Consider the following 19784-nt stretch of genomic DNA (forward strand, 5'->3'; position numbering starts at 1 on the left):
CTAGACTACACAGAACAATCCTATCCCTACCCAAAATGAAGGGAGGTGTAGGTGCACCGGACTTATATTACTATCATTCTGTGGCAGTTCTGACCAGGTTGGTGAACTGGTTCCATCATTCTCACTTTAAATAATGGGTTTCTATTGAACAGTCGATGAATCAATATGATCTCCAGGCGCTTCCTTGGATAGACCCGCCTCTTTGTGGTTCTCAACGGGTCCCACCCTCCTCTTTACCTTTTCTCACATCTCACTTACTATGTATTTGGGATAAAATGGTTTCCCAACTAGGGCTTTCCTCACAATCACGACCAATGACACCTTTATTTTGTAACCCACAATTTCCACCTGCGGTGGCCCAGACACATTTCTTGACATAGAACAAGGAGTCTCACCAAAGAGTGAGCTGAATTCTTTGTCAAGGAACACTTTCGCCCCTATTGAACTTAATTTTTAAACAACAGACTTCATTTATGCAATGGATGGAATATCGGCAATTGTCTAAATTTTTGTCTTCTATTTCTTTAAATGAATAGAATAATATTATGAATGAATGAATAATCTTAATAGAGATCCAGACTCCTTGGAGTCCCTTCTCTGAGCAGCAAATGATATCACCTGTGATTTATTTCAGTTATCTTGCAAACCTGGCCTGTTAGTGGGCACAGAGGACAGGGTTGATAAGGACTGTTCTATCAGCAGTATATAAGATTCTTTTTGCAAAAAAAATCCTGATCTTCTGGAATTCACAAACAAATGGGCAAATGATCTCAATGTCCAAATTAGAGCAGAAGGGTGGGAGAAGTCATTCACTCTCACACATTGTTTGTCTTCAGTGATTAAAGCCCAAGAGATGAACTATAAGCTTCTCTCCCACTGGTATCGGTGTCCAACGTCCCTGCATTGTATATACCCAGATGCACCTGATATATGTTGGCGTTGCCATTCTGCTAAGGGCTCGCTCTTGCACATTTGATGGGCATGCCCTCAAATCCACAATTTTTGGGACCGGATTATGCGGCTGTATATTACATTCACAGGGAGGTTGCCCCTAATACCCCCTAAACCACCTTGCTTTATATTTTACCAGGTTCTTTCAAAAGCATCAAAAAAGGTCTTTTCAGACATTGGTTGACAGCAGCGAGATCGGTTATACTGTGACATTGGTGTTTAACACAGTTCCCCTCTGTGAATGAGTAGGTCACAAAGATGGATTGTATTGAAAGGATGGAGTCCATCTTGGCACATAAATTGGATATAGATGAACAATGCCGTCAGATATGGGCCACCTGGAGGACATTCAGGGAGTCAATAGAAATCCAGAATCTTTCTATGGAATCATAGTAGGCCCAAAATATGACTAAGTGAAGTTTCTGTATGGATGCCTACCTCTGGCTGTTTTCATTTTAATCTTAATTTAATCATCCCTTCTTACTACCCCCCCCCCTTTCCCCCCTCCTTTTTTTTTTCATTTTTCTTTTTCTCACTTTTTTGGAGTTGCTATTGTATGCTAAGGACCAGAATACCATAGACCATAACTATTAATAAATTATAGAAAATTTCCTTCGCGCTGGTAGATGTATAAAAAAAGGAATAAAAGGAATAGAAATTCTCTAAATAAATAAATGTGAATATTGCAGCAAAATTAAAAGTGCTCACACAACCACTCAATGGATAAATAATTCAAATAAATTTTGCGCAATATTAGCAAAGGTGATGTGTATGGTGGGGGCAAAAATGTTGATAAGGTGTCTGTGTTGATAGATAGGGTTAAAGATCTCTATGTTAAAACACGTGCCTATTCCCCCTATTTGACATTGGAGTAAAGATTCTAATATTCAAAGTGAACAACGTGCCAGTGCTGAAATACCAAAAAAAAAAAAGAAGAAAGTAAAATAAAATAAAAAATTATATATAGTGCCAGCAAGTTTAAAATACCATAAATAAATTAACGTGAATAGATGCTGGTGAGTAAAATCTTTGTGTGAAATCCTTATAAAGTTGAATGAATTAATTTAAGTGCAACCCATCAAAAAAGTGTATACCTTATATACATATAAATATCAACAGTGGATTAAAGTATAGTGCAATTACAATTCATCTAACTGTGCCTTGCACTATACTTTAATCCACTGTTGATATTTATATGTATATAAGGTATACACTTTTTTGATGGGTTGCACTTAAATTAATTCATTCAACTTTATAAGGATTTCACACAAAGATTTTACTCACCAGCATCTATTCACGTTAATTTATTTATGGTATTTTAAACTTGCTGGCACTATATATAATTTTTTTTTTTATTTTACTTTCTTCTTTTTTTTTTTGGTATTTCAGCACTGGCACGTTGTTCACTTTGAATATTAGAATCTTTACTCCAATGTCAAATAGGGGGAATAGGCACGTGTTTTAACATAGAGATCTTTAACCCTATCTATCAACACAGACACCTTATCAACATTTTTGCCCCCACCATACACATCACCTTTGCTAATATTGCGCGAAATTTATTTGAATTATTTACATAACTATTAATAGTTTCGAGGGGAGGTGGTCCACTGTGCTCTAATACTCATTGGTGCTTAGCACCCTTTTAATTGATATATGTATATAAGTATATTGGTCCGTTTATTTAGTAATATAGGTCCATATAACACATGTCTTATCCATATCTTCTTTTTTTGTGCGGTATTCTTGTATTGCATACGAGGTCCTCTATGCCAAAGTGACTTTCATAAGTATTGTCGATTTTATATATATATTTTTTTGTATTGTATTGTGACTGGTGGTATGATAATACCATCTATGTATGAAATTTTGTATGTAAAAATACTTTTCAATAAACAGATTGAATATAAAAATCACATGTACATACAGTATCTCACAAAAGTGAGTACACCCCCCACATTTTGTAAATGTGAGGGGTGTTCTTTGTAAATATTTTATTATATCTTTTCATGTGAGAACACTGAAGAAATTACACTTTGCTACAATGTAAAGTAGTGAGTGTACAGCTTGTATAACAGTGTAAATTTGTTGTCCCCTCAAAATAACTCAACACGCAGCCATTAATGTCTAAACCGCTGGCAACAAAAGTGAGTACACCCCTAAGTGAAAATGTCCAAATTGTGCCCAAAGTGTCAATATTGTGTGTGCCCACTATTATTTTCCAGCACTACCTTAACCCTCTTGGGCATGGAGTTCACCAGAGCATCACAGGTTGCCACTGGACTCCTCTTCCACTCCTCCATGATGACATCACGGAGCTGGTGGATGTTAGAGACCTTGCGCTCCTCCACCTTCCGTTTAAAGATGCTCCACAGATGCTCAATAGGGTTTAGGTCTGGAGACATGCTTGGCCAGTCCATCTCCTTTACCCTATCAGCTTCTTTACCAAGGCAGTGGTCATCTTGGAGGTGTGTTTGGGGTCGTTATTATGTTGGAATACTCCCCCCGCGGCCCAGTCTCCGAAGGGAGGGGATCATGCTCTGCTTCAGTATGTCACAGTACATGTTGGAATTCATGGTTCCCTCAATGAACTGTAGCTCCCCAGTGCTGGCAGCACTCATGCAGCCCCAGACCATAACACTCCCACCACCATGGATACACAAAATTAGGATGGCAGCACTCCCATAATAATAAGATGCAAAAATAGAAAAGTTTATTGAGGAGATAAAATCATGAGACAAAAAGCAATGACATAGGCAATGGCAGGGGCAAAAGGTGATACGTTTCACACAGCTCCCAAAACTCCCACCACCATGCTTGACTGTAGGCAAGACACACTTGTCTTTGTACTCCTCACCTGGTTGCCGCCACACAGTCTTGACACCATCTGAACCAAATACGTTTATCTTGGCCTCATCAGACCACATGATATCCATGTAATCCATGTCTTTAGTCTGCTTGTCTTTAGCAAACTGTTTGCAGGCTTTCTTTGCATCATCTTAAGAAGAGGCTTCCTTCTGGGATGACAGCCATGCAGACCAATTTGATGCAGTGTGTGGCGTATGGTCTGAGCACTGACAGGCTGACCCCCCACCCCTTCAACCTCTGCAGCAATACTGGTAGCACTCATACCTCTATTTCCCAAAGACAACCTCTGGATATGATGCTGAGCACAAGCACTCAACTTCTTTGGTTGATCATGGCAAGGCCTGTTCTGGGAGGATCCTGTCCTGTTAAACCACTGTATGGTCTTGGCCACCATGCTGCAGCTCAGTTTCAGGGTCTTGGCAGTCTTTTAGCCTAGGCCATCTTTATGTAGAGCAACAATTCTTTTTTTCAGATCCTCAGAGAGTTCTTTGCCATGAGGTGCCATGTTGAACTTCCAGTGACCAGTATGAGAGAGTGAGAGCGATAACACCAAATTTTACACACTTGCTCCCTATTCACAGCTGATACCTTGTAACACTAATGAGTCACATGACACCGGGGAGGTAAAATGGCTAATTGGGCCCACTTTTGTTGCCAGCGGTTTAGACAATAATGGCTGTGTGTTGATTTATTTTGAGGGGACAGCAAATTTACACTGTTATACAAGCTGTACACTCACTACTTTACAATGTAGCAACATGTCATTTCTTCAGTGTTGTCACATGAAAAGATATAATAAAATATTTACAAAAATGTGAGGGGTGTACTCACTTTTGTGAGCTACTGTAAGTATTCACATCCTTTACCATGACACTCAAAATGGAGCTCAGGTGCATCCTGTTTCCACTGATCATCCTTGAGATGTTTCTAAAACTTGATTGGAGTCCACCTGTGGTAAATTCAATTGATTGGAAATGATTTGGAAAGGCACACGCCTGTCTATATAAGGCCCCACAGTTAACAGTGCATGTCAGAGCACAAATCAGGCCATGAAGTCCAAGGAATTGTCTGCAGACCTCCGATACAGGATTATATCGAGGCACAGATCTGGGGAAAGGTACAGAAACATTTCTGCAGCATTGAACATCCCAATGAGCACAGTGGCCTCCGTCATCTGTAAATGGAAGAAGTCTGGAGCCACCAGGCTATAACATAACAAAATGTGAAAAAGTGAAGTGCTGTGAATACTTTTCGGATGCACTGTATCTGTCATTGAATTCTGAATGATCTCAAAAGCATCTCAAACTGATGCCATCGACGCTAGCCCAAAGCCTGTCCACACAGGCCCTTAGAGAAGTCAGAACTTGGCGCAAGAGTACATTACTTGGCAGTACACATGAGAACCCTTTCTATAAATAAATATATAATTTTTTTTATTTTTAGTAATAGTTTCAAGACCTTGATATGACACTCTTTGAGGAAATCATGGGCTTTAAAAAATAAACTGTTACTAGCGTTCATTTACTTGATGGATAAAGCCATACAAAGGACATGATATTTTTTCAGAGCAGTCAGTACTCTTTGGTATAAATATATGTTTTCTTCCAGAGCATGTACATTCAGAGCCCATGTCATTTGTAGTCATGCTATTTTAAGCAAGTAATCTAGGGCTGTGGTATGAAAGACATAAAACTTGAACAGTGAAACAGGTGCAAAGAATGCAGAAGACATAGACGATGGTGATAAAAAGACCAGCAGCTGGGTTTTCTCATTTTCAACTGAAACATTTTGAACTGAGTACCTCTTTATTATCAGTCGCTGATAGGCATGCTCATTCTGGAGTCCCAGCTGTTGGGTTCTTAGTTATACTGTGCTTCTGGTGACTTGGACAGTGAATGACTTGTGAGTTGTCATTGCACACTCATTCCTTGGTGATAGTGTTACCACAATACATTAGCTGAATTGGTATCTTACTGGTTTATCTCAATGATTTACTTATCGAGTGAACTAAAAAATAGGTTATAGGAACATAGAAAATGAGGGGCTGTTTCTGCTGTGAGGAAGACCTTTTCAATTAGTATCAAGATAAAGAGCCAATCCTTTTTAATAGCTTTGCAGGAGTTAAAACATATTACAGCAATTCAACAAAATGAGGCTGTATTACAATTGATAATAGTGTAACTTACTGTATAGTGTATGTGCTGGCAAAAAAATACATCTGCAGTACATTTCTTTAATATACGTACTGCTTTTCATGCTTATCCTCTTAAATTGCTGCAAGTACAGAAAAATACCTGGTAAACCTTCCAGAAATTCAGTGAACGAATTTCATGTTTTACAACACTTCCTCTGCTACATTGAAATCCCAAAGTGTGTCACCCCTCTGACAGGGACAGTGATTAGCAGCAGCGAGAGGTTCTGAATGAGTAAGGAAAGGATAGGAACATGTCATCCTTCCTGTGAATTTCTCCATTTTGGTGCGGACCAGCCAGGCCCCTTAAGACAGATGCTGCTGGCACATCTGAGACCTTCTTTGCTACAAACTGCTGTTAAATACTGTAAGGATACTTTCACACTGGGGCGGTGCCGGCGTTAGCGGTAAAGCGCTAGTTTTAGCGGCACTTTACTGCTGTTATAGCGATGCTTTTCGGCCACCAGCGGGGTGCTTTTAACCCCCCGCTAGCGGCCGAAGAAAGCGTTAAAAGCACCCGTGTTGTGGCGCTGCAGAAGTGCTTTGTAGGCGCTTCGGCAGCGCTGCCCATTCATTTCAATGGGCTGTGCGTTATGCACCACTCCTGCACTGCCCCAAAGATGCGGCTTGATGGACTTTTTTTCCCATCCTGCAAGTGCACCGCCCCTGTGTGAAAGCACTTGGGCTTTTGCACTGGGGTAGCATTAGAGGCGCTTTTCAGGCGCTTTACAGATGCGATTTTTAGCTCTAAAACTCCTGAAAAGCACCACAGGATGAAAAGGGTCTTAGTGTTCCCGAATGGGTGCCCTCCTACTGGGTATGATGTGAATTGTTAGAATCTGCATTAATACAAGTTCTGTTATCTACAATCAGACTCTGAGTGTATACTGCCACCGCACCATTCTGCACCTGCCCACATCCTTGCTTCCTCCTTTCACAGAAGCCATAGGCTCCTGCTGCTGTCAGTCAAACTCCTCTGAGGAGGAAGCAGGCCAGGCTTGCTAAGGAGGCACCCAGAGGTGGAAGGAGTGGACACCATTGGCGGGGGACTGCCAAAAGAGGCAGTAAAAGACCTTTCTTTGCAATATAGATGCACAGAGCAGGTAAGTATAACTTCTTTTTTATTAAAACATTTTAATTAAAAAAAAAGCCTTTAGTATCCCTTTAACTTCACTTCCTGTTTCAGTGACATTACTATCACTGGGACAGGAAGTAAAGGGAAATTTCCCCAACGGGGACTCAGATAGCAATATAAACCCAACAGGGATTCTAATGCCTCTTTTTTTTTTCATTATATCCAAAACTAGAAAAATACTTTTTTCGACCAAGCAAAAAAACCACTGTAACCATACCTATGGTGTGTTCTAAGTTTGTTTCTAGAATATAGTAGCCATCATTTTTTGACATGGAAAATGAGGGATGCAATGTTGAGCCTAATGTAATTTGAGACTGTAAATACAGATTTTTTTCCCTATTGTTTATGGCTGTGTCCTTCATGGCCATCATTTTCCAGGCTGTGGTCTTCATCAAAATGACAACCATTCCAAAATATTATGGTTTTTTTGGCTGTTTAAAAGTGGGGCACCCGAATATAGTTAGGGCTGTAAATAAACTCTTTAAAAATTAGCCAGAGTTATATTGTACACAATTTCTACTCAAAAATTAAGTGAATCACTCTTTGCCCAACAAGTGAACACATACAGAAAGAATGAAAAAGCTCCAGTAAAATAAATTCGTGGTCATGACGTTGTCATCGTTAGAGGATTTAAATCTTTACTTTGTCTGGGAAAGCATAACAGTGAATTTGTACTTAGGTAAGCCCATTCTGTATGATAAATGTACTGAAAACAAGGGTGGCATGTATTACTATATCATCTGCTTTAAAGCATGCTTATGTCTGTACACTAAAACCTTGGTTTGAGAGTAACTTGGTTTGAGAGCGTTTTGCAAGAAAAGCAACATTTTTTAATACATTTTGACTTGATATACAAGCGATGTCTTGATATACAAGTAGCGTCACGTCACAACTGAGTGTTAAAGAGAAGAGAGGTGCCTCACATGGTTGAAGATTAAAACAGGCACATCTACGTATGCAGGCATCCGGGGTAAAGCTGTCTACATAGACCATCCTCCACACCGCCATCGATGTCATCCCTTCCACACTACGAACCATGAGAGCTTCAAGCCTCGCTTTCTGATCGCTCTACTGCAGGGTAGTCTTCCTGGTCATGATTGCAGACTGACAGTAGTGAGAGGCGGTGGTGAGGAGGATGGTCTATGTGGACAGCTTTACCCCGGATGCCTGCATACTTAGATGTGCCTGTTTTAATCATCAACCATGTGAGTTGCAAAATGTTGTATCTTCATTAAATGTAACCATATTGCTACACTTAGAGGCGTCTCTCTTCTCTTTTATACTCTGTAACTCCTGCTGGATTTTGCCCCTTGTCCCCTTGTGGAGGCTGCCATTTGTGAATGGACATTTTGTGGTTACACAACCTATCATATTGTTATCTTTTTATATAGACTATAAACTTAAAGACCTATGAATAAATGGTTGTGGAACGAATCACCTGAGTTTCCATTATTTCTTATGGGGAAATTTGCTTTGATATAAGAGTGCTTTGGATTACAAGCATGTTTCCAGAACGAATTATGCATGCAATCCAAGGTTTTACTGTATAGTTTTAAAATCAGTACAGACAAATTGCATGCCTATTCAGACCCTTGGAGTTTCTTCAGATTTACAGAGCGCTGTTAGTAAATTGTGTATGGCTATCACACGTCGGCTGACAAATTCTGTCAAAAGCACAAAAAATAAGAGTATCTTCTTGCAGCATGACAAATCTTACCGGATGCATCATCATTCGAGTCTGTAACATAGACCTATATCAAGCAGTAATAAGCCAAAGTGGTGTTTTTTATGAACAATTAAAAACAAGGGTTGATTTACTAAAGTAGTGTTTGTTCACATTGCAAAGTAAATGTTAGTGAATAAGGTAAAGCAGTGTTCACATTAAATAACCAGTAATTTGCTAGAAAAAAAATCCTGTTTTTTTTTTTTCCCTATTCTATGTTTGGTTATTCAAAGGGACTGATTCACTAAATGCAAATAGGCTGTGCACTTTGCAAGTGAAATTGCAGTAATTTTCCACAGAGCTTAGTCTTAGCCCTACAGAACAGATAGTGCACAGTCCACATGTGCTTTTCTGCTGCTTAACTGCAGACAGGAAACAGGAACTTTATTCAGGAAAAGACAACAGAGTATACAATACCATAGATGCAGCTACAAACTTATAAAACATTGTCATCTACTGGCTAATGTAGTTGTTGCACAAAACACATAAACAATGTATTCCAGCACTTAGTGAATGCAGGGAAGCGCTGTTCATTTCCATCATCCAATCATGTTGAAGCAAAAATGCTGTTTTGTTTTGTTTTTTTTTAATTTTCCTTGCATGTGATTGGGTATTCTTTACAAAGTGACGCTCCACAATCACTAAGCTTTGGGGAAAATGAGTGCAACTGCACTTGCAGAGTGCGCAGTCTATTTGCCTTTAGTAAATCCACCCCAAAGTGAACAACGTCTTCACCATTTCCCCCCCAAAAAATCACTTATTTAGATTAACAGTGTTTACTCCAGTAGTAAGTCAATCCAGCAGCCCTTTTATTTAATATGATTTTGCTTTATATACTGTACAAAAATGTGGATTAGAGATTAATGAAATGTAGAGTTTTCATTTTCCTATAATTTCAGGGAAAATCTGGAGATTTTAATGAAATATTGACTTTATGGTGGGAACAGTAAAACTAAGGTGATTTTGGTGGTTTTTAGGGGTGCAGCAGGCTCTAAATGCCCCTGAGGGTAAAGTAAGCCCCCTTTTATGGACCTATTTTTGTGCCAAAAGACCCCATGGTAACCTGTTTTAATTTTTTTGCAAGGAATTTTATAACAAACAATGAAAAAGTGAAGTTAAAGTAAACTTAATAAGGCAGCACATGAAAAACACAAGTACAAAGAAAATAAATGAAATAAACTCAACTACTGAAATACAACCACATAATACTTGCCCCCTAAATAAAGATGAATAATTTAATCTTTTTTCCAGCAGGATTTACCCAAGCACCTTAAAGCAATAATAAACTCTCTCAATCAACATTGACTATTTTTTATTCCTTATGCTGCTAGCATTAGTAAATTTAGAAGTAGATAGGAAATTATATATACATATATATATATATCTTTTTTTTTTTTTTTAAACTGTTTTGTTTTGTTCTTTTTACATTTTTCAGTTACTTCCTACGTTATAGGCCTGGGCAATTCAGTTACTTCCTACTTTATAGGCCTAGGCAAAATTATGTAATACATTCTAAGAGTCATCAGGAAGGGAGGAGGGGATTTCTCAGCTAAGCACACCCTCCTTGTTGCATACCCAAGCTAAGGGTAGATGGATGGATGTTTTTACTTAAGATGGCCCAGGCCAGGGGGTGTTTTCCAAAGAGATTTCTTAAGAACAAAAAAAAACAAAGCATGGGGAAATGGATGGATGGGTGAGTTTGCTTTGAATATTAAAAATGAATAAAATAGTGTTTTCAGTTTGTGGTGCTCAGATACAGTTTAGTCCAGCTTGAATGTGCAAAATTGAGAGTTCCCACTGTGGCCCAAGCCAAAGTTGGTAGTTTGAGCCAAGTTGGTGGTTTGTGGCAAAACCAAAGTCACCAAATCTGCAATCCTAGACTCAATGAGTGGATTTGAAAGCCTTTAATGAATAGGAATTTCTGACACAAAACTGAATACAGAATTGTGATTTTGTGAACTCAAATTCATGAGATTAAACAGCACAGCCCAGATTGATAATTTAGAATTTGCCAGACAAGTTGGAATGCCTGAGAATAATTGAAAGGCTGGCATGATCTTCTGTTGGCTGTTCTGCCTGTATCAGCTTTGTCTTAATAAGAAAGCACAGTAGCTTGTGCACATTTATCACTTACCCTGCAATACTGTATTGAGTTGGAAATGCTACCAGTATGTAAACAGCTGTAACAGTGGCCTTAACACAGAAGGGAAAAATGTTTGTGTAGAACGGTTCTCTGTATATATTTAAGAGCAAAGATTGCTGTTACACTGCCAATTTTTTAATTGTATGCATTTTAAAGTTGTGAGGATACTACTGTTGCTTTTATTATTTAGTAGTGTGTCTAGTTGCCTGTGTGCTGCCATTGAACAAGAACACTTGCCATGAAATGCTTTATTACATTTGGGCAAAAGATTTACTGTTTATAAATTTATGTCTGATGCTGGGCAGCACCAGCCAAAAAAAATCAAAACCTGTTTCTAAGATCTTGATGTCCTCGTTCACATGGAAGTCTCCCTGCTCAGCGGGATTGATTTACTAAAGGCAAATTAGACTTTTCAAGTGCAGTTGCTCCAGAGCTCAGTAAATGAAGGTAAAGCTTCACTTTACAAAGAATAGCCAATCATATGCAAAGGAAATAAAAAAGACAGAATTTTTGCTTGCACATGATTGGATGATGGAAGTCAACAGAGCTTCCCCCCTTTTACTAAGATCTGGAGCAACTGCACTTGCAAAGGCTAGTCTCCTGTAGTTATTAAACCCCAATAGCTAAGCGGGAGTGATTCCCCCATTCATCTTGAATGTGTGGATGGGGGAATGGGGTCAGGTTTTTTTGCATTCAACCTACAGGTTGAACGGAAAATACTGAATCATCTAGGGGGTTCCAAAAGGAGAAAAAACAACAAAATCTAAGGGTGCTCTAATACAGCAACTACTATGCTAGAGTAGTATTAGAAAAGTGTTAATAATAATAATAGTAAAAATAATAAAGGTATAAGTGAATATATTCTGCTGCATAGTATTGAGATTTTAATTCAAAACTAAATACATTGTGGCATGCATCCATTTCTCATACTGTGTACTGACTTACAGGATGAGACGGTGTTGATCTTAAAACCTGTATCAGAAAGAATACTTGAGATCCAGACATTCCGAGAGAAAAACCGAGGAAGCCAAATGTTCAACCATCTTTCTGCTGTGAGTGAAAGTATCCTGGCACTTGGCTGGATTGCTGTGGTAAGATCACCCCCTTTTTAACACTTTAAGCCACACACAAACGCATATATATATATATATATATATATATATATATATATATATATATATATATATAATTATTATTATTATTATAATACAGTTTGCGCAGCGCTTTACAACGTGAGGGCAGACAATACAATTACAATACAATTCGATATAGGAGGAACCAGAGGGCCCTGCTCATTCGAGCTTACAATCTAGAAATATATATATTCCAACTGATTTAATATTTTAACTCAAATCCAATAACTTTGCAGTAATATATATATATATATATATATATATATATATATATATATATATTATAATCATGCTCTGGTACAGCCATGTCAAACTAGTGTTTTTTGGTCCAAAGATAGTCCTCTTAAATTGAAGGAAGTTTCAGGTATTCATTAGTTGATAAAGGGCTTGTTCACATGGGGCATACTAAAGCACATACAGAAAAACTCACCCCAGCTCTATCGCTATATAGTATAGTTGGTGTGTAGAGTAGTCGGTGCTCTGGCTAATTAAGCTCACAAAAGATCCCTAGAAAGTACAGGCCGGCAACTCGACAGCTTCTCCATAGAAAATATTTATTTGAGCATTACAGCAATAACATCATCCAAAAATGCTGATGCGTTTCGGCCTTAGGCCTTCATCAAAAGCAAGATTTTGATGAAGGCCTAAGGCCGAAACGCGTCAGATTTTTGGGTGATGTTATTGCTGTAATGCTCAAATAAATATTTTCTATGGAGAAGCTGTCGAGTTGCCAGCCTGTACTTTCTATGGTACTAAAGCACATGCCTGTGGGGGGCTGTTTACCCACACAGGGATGCTCAGTTCATCCCTGTGCAGGTAGTCCCATTGCTATCATTTGTGACGTAGCAGTTGCATAGACATAGACGCTGCTCTCGATCTGACATCCATGTGGGTGCGGGTGCACAGACCCAAAAGCACACTGCCTGTGTTCAGGGCCATGCACCTGCACCCACACGGATATCAGATTAAGAGCAGAGTCTGTGTATATTCAGCTGCCGCGTCACATTTGACATCAATGGGGCTGACTTCAGGGAGATGCACGGAACACCAATGCATCCTTGTGTGGGTAAACACGGCCCTCCACAGGTGTACGCTGCATGTGAGCAAGACCAAGGGCTATACTTCCCTATATCTTTTCACAACTAAATATGTTCAGAAATGTTTATGGCCCCTTTCTGTAGTATAAAATGTTCTAGGTTGCAATAACTATTATAATAATGATTACCAAAATTGTTTATTATTATTGAACAATATGGAAACTTGAGTGGGAATTAGCTTTTGCTGTCCTATTGCATTTTATTCAACTTTTTCTTTAAAAACTTGTGTAGGTGACTTAAGTTTTATTGTCAGTCTAATAAGTGCCTTTCTCTTATTTTGTCTTATATTTAGACCCCTGCTCCAGGTCCCTATGTAAAGGAGATGGCCGATGCTGCCGCATTTTACACAAACCGGGTGTTAAAAGACTACAAAAATATGTACGTATTATGTGAATGATGCAGTATATAGTATATTTCATACATTGTAGAAAACATTGCAAACCCTTATTAATGCAGTAGCTGCAGTATAATAATGTTAATATAGAGTAAAGACAAGGTGTAGGGACACAAGCACAACGGCTGCATTGACTTGCTTAAGAATGCAGGCTTTAGGATACTTGTACTGAAAGCTCTTACTAACCTATAAAACAAAGAAGTAAATTTTAAAGGAACTCCTCCCCAATACCTAATATATTAATAGAGCATGTATCATTGCTAAATGAGCCACTTCTAACACTATGTGGTTGATTTACTAAAACTGGAGAGTGCAAAATCTGGTGCAGCTGTGCATGGTAGCCAATCAGCTTCTAACTTCAGCTAGTTCAATTAAGCTTTGGACAAAAAACCTGGAAGCTTGTTGGTTTCCCTGCAGAGCTGCACCAGATTTTACAATCTCCAGTTTTAGTAAATCAACCCCAGTGTGTGTAGAACATGTCCCCAGAATTCTAATTTGTTGCTTGCGTGATTGTCCTAGGCCCCTTTCACACGGGCTGTATCCGGTTTTGCTCAGCAGGTGATTTGTCTGCTGATCCCCTGCTGGACTGGGCTGAGCTGAGCGGCCGGACAGTCCACTTTGCTCTATGGAGAGTCGGATGCCCTCTGATCCAGCCAGACAGAGGGGAACGGATCGTCTTCCCTGTTTTTGCCAAATCGGAGGTAGCCGGATGTAAACAGACACAAGTCCAGTTTACATTTGACTACCCATAGAGGAGAATACCTCCTTACTATGTTTTCCAGAAGTCTGCCAAATAGCTGGAAATCAAATTAGAGGCCTCCTCTGCCATAAGACCTTTTCTAAAACACTGCATTGGGGAATGGGGGGTTCAGCTGATCCTCACTTTCTTTTTCCTTATCATAACACTGAAGGCATGGAGAATAAATGGAATATCTTTGAGAATAGACATGTTAATGGGAACACTAAAAGGTGTAAACAGTTAAAATTCTGCAATGACATTTTCCAATACCCATGCAATGTATTAAGCTTGATTTGAGGGACTGTTGTTTCTTTAACAAAGCTTCCCTGTTAAGGTAGAATTGTAGTCAAAACTTTTTTTTTTGTTCGTTTTTGATAAGGAAAGGGAGTGTTATAACCCCTGTCAGGGATTTTTGCCCTCTGTTTTGAGGAGTGAGATTTCCTCTCACTTCTTGTCCCATGTCCAAAACAGGTAGTGAAGGGAAATTCCTCCACAGTGTGAGAATCACTGATTGTCATCAGGATTACCAGAACTAGTGTCCCCATTGGAAGATTTCTCCTATTTTCCTGTTCTGGGAACAACTCAAAATTTGGGATATTCATTTACTTTCAGTTTCGGTGGCAATGGTAAACAGGACAAATTGAGAGGGTGAGTCTCCCTAAAGGGTAGCACAGGCAGCAATAAAACCTGAAATGTTTTCTAATCCCTCTTGCCCTTAGTGAAACATTAAGCAATTTTCAGACACGTTTATAAACAGCCACTGAAGAGAGATTCACCCTCCTTTTTGTCCTGTTAATTAGTATCATCAAGAGTGAAAGTGTGAAAGTAATAGAAAATCCCAAATTGTAGGTCATCCCTAGAACAAGAATAGAGAGGAAACCTTCCAATGCAGACACTTGTTCCAGTGATCCTGGTGACAATTAGGGATTCCCTCACTATGGAGGGATTTCCGCTCACTTCCTGTTTGGGCTATGGGACAGGAAGTGATAGGAAATTTCTACAATGGGATGCAGATGGCAAAAAATAAAATATAAATGACAAGGGTTACACTCTCCCTTACACTATCCAGAGTAAAAAAAAAAACTTTTGTTCTTTTTTAACTGGTACTGGTACGTGATCTGACAGCTCCGGGTCTTGAACGGGCGCCGCCGGCAACCCGCTCCCGCTGTGATTGAACACAGTGAGAGTCAATCAGTGGGTCCGGCGGTCTCAATGTCTGCCGGGACCCGCCGATCGTTTGGGACACAAGCAGAATGGCAAACTAGGCTGATTGTCCTTCTGTCAGAGGGGAATGTACTGATCCTGTGTTTGTGCTAAGCAGGAACAAGGATCTTTGCCTTGCGCTAGTCAAAGCACCTCCCCCACAGTTAGTGAGCACAACTTAAACACACATTTAACCCTTTGATTTCCCTTGATGTTAACTCCTTCCCAGCCAGTGTCATTTGTAAAGTGACAGTGCATATTTTTTAGCACTGATCACTGTATTAGTGTCACTGATCCCCAAAAAGTGTCAAAAGTGTCAGGTGTCCAATTTGTCCACCGCAATATTACAGTCCCGCTATAAATTGATGATTGCCACCATTATTAGTTAAAAAAAAAAATATCCCATAGTTTGTAGACGCTATAACTTTTGAGCAAACCAGTCAATATATGCTAATTTGGATTTTATTTTACCAAAAATACGTAGCAGAATATATATCAGCCTAAATTGATAAACACATTTGATTTTGTACATTTTTTTTATTGGCTATGATTTATACCAGAAATTTATACCAAAATTTTCTGTATTTTTTTGTTTATGAGGCCAAAAATAAAAACTGCAGAGGTGATCGAATACCACCAAAAGAAAGCTCTATTTGTGGGGAAAAGGGACAAAAATATTTATTTGGGTATACTGTCGCACGACCGCGCAATTGTCAGTTAAAGCAACACAGTGCCGTATCGCAAAAAAAATGGCCTGGTCATGAAGGGGGATAAACCTAAAGTGGCTAATTTACCACTGCATGTTTGGAAATTATTGGTTGTCTGCATACAGTTATTTAAATAGGACAAATATAACTAGTAATATAAATATCATGTTAAGATTCACACCTGCAGCTTCACATAATTTAACATGGACTGGTTTACTAATGTTCATTATTCACTTAGACCTTGGTTTATGGTCCTGGTTCATCTCTGTTGTATGTTACAATGCCAGACTTCTGTATGGTATTACTTATTAGTCTCTTGCATTGCATGTAATGTAAAGTCAGGCATTACTTATTGTGTTTTTCCTTCCCTTTCATCTCCATGAAATGTATTAACATTGTTTAAATAACCTTCATCCTATACAGAGAAATGCAACAGTGCTGTAGGAAATGTTACTATTATTAAACTATACATGTGATAATAAGTCAGTTTAGGCTTAACAATATACCTAAACATCACTGTCTGTAGTAGCAAGTAGAAAGACTGGGCTAGCATCAAAATTTGCATTTTAAAAACCACCTTCTGAAGTGTTATATAATATGGGCTTTCTGAGTCTGTGAATCCTGTTATAAGGTTTATTTTAATATGGGGATACAATGTAAATTGTAAAAATCTGTAGGATATACTGGCGTTAATTGCAGTGTATGTAAATAATAAAGTTCGCTCATTTGCTTCCTTATAATCAGTTTTGAAGCCCAACTGCAAGGGTTAACTGCTCTCTTATGTCTAGGGGGAGAAAAAGAATTTTTACTTACCAGATCCTCTGCTTCTCCAGCAGACAAAGCTTCCCTATGTCCCAGCAGTGGACTGTTTCTCAGTGCCCTCAGATCCCCTGCATCTGTCTTAATGGTGTCAGGGAACCTTAGATCACCAGAGCCTAGGGGAGAATAGGATGCAGGAACCAGTCTAGCAGTATAAAGAAGTATGCTTTTTTTTTTTTTCATTCAATGAATGAATGAGAAAAAAAATGGGGGCCAATACTGATAGATTAACTTCTATACAACAAGGGTACCCAAACATGGATCACAAATTTGACAGGTTCCTGGCCGGCTTAAACTTTACCCTTTCCTCGACACATAAATGAGCAGTTAACCCTTGCAGTGCAGGTGCCGCCACACTGCAAGAGAGGACTTTTAGGTTTCCTGCAGTTCAAATTTAATATACAAATTGAAGCATTTTGTCAAACCTGTTATGAAAAGTGCAAAAAAAAATTTGATCAGAAATGTGGAGCTGTCATGTGTCCTTCTTGTGTTATCCTAAAGATCCCTTCTAGTTATTATCTTGGATAATAGAATGGCTAGCCTTTATGTTATAGAGATCTGAGAGTGGGAATAGTTAAGCAGTTTAGCAACAGACCATGGGCAGGGCTGATACTACTCAATCCACATAAGTGCTGTGGGTTGACAGCTCACAACGAGGCTTAAAGTGTTACTAAACACACCCTGTTTAATTTACATTGTCCCTTTGATTTCTGTATATGGACGACGGTACTGTAATTATTTTAGTTTAAAAAAAACCCATCTAAGTACCTTTTTCCTAATCAATATACAGCTGTCACATGAGTATGACCCAGATCTTTCCCAGCCTGTCTGCAGGGAAGCATAAGCAGGAGGAGCTTCTTGGCAATAACATGGTGTGGACGGATTTCTGCCAGCCACAGGCTGTGTCACACTCCTCCAGCCTGTGTCTTAGAATAACAGGGAGGTGAAGCCTCCATCAATCTACATTTGATATCCCATCTTGTTGTGTTTGCCTGGTTAGGAGGCATGGAGTAGGAGGGAGGGAGTGGGCTGTCATTTCCACTGTGTATATGCCCACATGTGTGACTCTACAGTCACATGGGCTGCTGAGATGTAATAGGGATGTCAACTGCTCAGCATAGAAACTCACTGAAAGCTGCAAAATCCCTAGCTGAATTGGGGACATGAACAGAAGGTGGAGATAGGGATCAACCAGGTTTTTTGCAGAAAACAGAAAACAAATCTCATAGTGACTGAGTATAAACAGCATGTAATACAGCATTTATTGATAGTTGTTTATGATGTAGGTTTAGTGACATTTTAAGTGCAATATTGGTAGATCAACAGGTATTTTTCTATACTTTAAATGGTTGGTTCAACTTGAAATCACTTTTTCCAAAAAAAAAAAAAAAAACCTATGCATTCCAACTGCTCCAGTATATTAAAAAGTAGTCCTAACATTATTAAAAAGAACTTTAGTTTCCAAGGTGTACCTGTAGGAATTCCTCTGTTGCATAACACTGAGCTCAGCCACTACTGCAGCAGAGTGGGAGAGAGTGCACTGTGCATGTGCAGGTTGTGAATGAGCTAGAGCACCTGTTCATGCTATTTAGGTATAAAAACATTGGTTTGCTCTGGGACTTTATATGAGGCGCAACACACACAGCCACTCAATACACCCATATACATGATTACCAATTTATTAATATATAAGTACAATTCTCATTACATTGCATAAAAAACAGACCAGATAATATCAAGCTGATTTATAGTAGTTTCATAACATAAAATTTAGTACATGATTAAAATATTCCAAGTATCAATATATAATTGAATTGAAAAATTAATCCTAATGCCTAGCACACACTGGCCAAATGTCGGGAGACATCAGCCGGTTTAATAAAAACCGGCCAACATTCGGCCCGTGTGTATGTCAGCCGGTCCGACAGAGCCGGGCCGCTTGGCCGGCTTTTGTCGGATGGGCATGCTGGAAAACTAGCAAACGACCGACTCCCGATCAGCATTCTCGGCCAATGGCTGAGAGCGCTGTTTGGAGTGCTGTGGCGGTGGGGCCATCCCCCTGTCAGAACACAACAGCTCAGTGGGGGAGAACGCTGTACTAACGTTGGATCGTTCGTACAGTGGCTCTGACCAGAGCTGTCAGTTTTTTTTCGTTCAACCCACTGGGTTGAACAAAAAAATCTATTAGTGTGTACCATGCTTAAAACTCAATGGATTTTCATAAATCTTTGTTCACTGCCACAGGACTAGATGCACGTACATAAATACCTGTAAAGTAGAATATCAATTTTAAGGTATATCACCATTGTTAATTAATGGTATTATTCAACCTCAAGGGCCACCTGAAGGACCCAATACTTACAATTGAGCTAAAATTAAATACACATAACATATGTTTATGTAGGGATGGAGAAACACCACTTGGTGCATTAGATCAGATATTTTATTTATTTTGCCATTTAGGTAGGACACGTAGGGTCATCCACTCTAGAAGCCATGGGGATAAGTAGGGGAGAGGGTCCACATGGTCTACCAGGTATTCCAGCATCTTTTTAAACCCTGAGGACTTCCCCAAAGCTCTGCAAGGATCTTTGCTTGGTTGTGTCAATAAACCATGGGCAGTCAGGCATGTGCTGCCTGGAATATTTGGGCCCCGGGTGACCACACAAACCACCAAAAAT

At 39.2% G+C, this 19784-nt stretch overlaps 1 protein-coding gene across 2 annotated transcripts in view; it reads left to right on the plus strand.

The window, feature by feature from the left end:
* CAP2 (cyclase associated actin cytoskeleton regulatory protein 2) overlaps positions 1–19784 on the plus strand; it is a 212310-nt gene that overhangs the window by 136043 nt on the left and 56483 nt on the right. For both annotated transcript variants that reach the window (XM_073631112.1, XM_073631111.1), the window contains 2 exons: positions 11959–12102; positions 13534–13619. In XM_073631112.1, the coding sequence (XP_073487213.1) occupies positions 11959–12102; positions 13534–13619 (230 nt within the window). The remainder of the gene's footprint in view (positions 1–11958; positions 12103–13533; positions 13620–19784) is intronic.

Source organism: Aquarana catesbeiana, linkage group LG05 (genome assembly GCF_042186555.1).
Source record: "Aquarana catesbeiana isolate 2022-GZ linkage group LG05, ASM4218655v1, whole genome shotgun sequence".
NCBI lineage: Eukaryota > Metazoa > Chordata > Amphibia > Anura > Ranidae > Aquarana > Aquarana catesbeiana.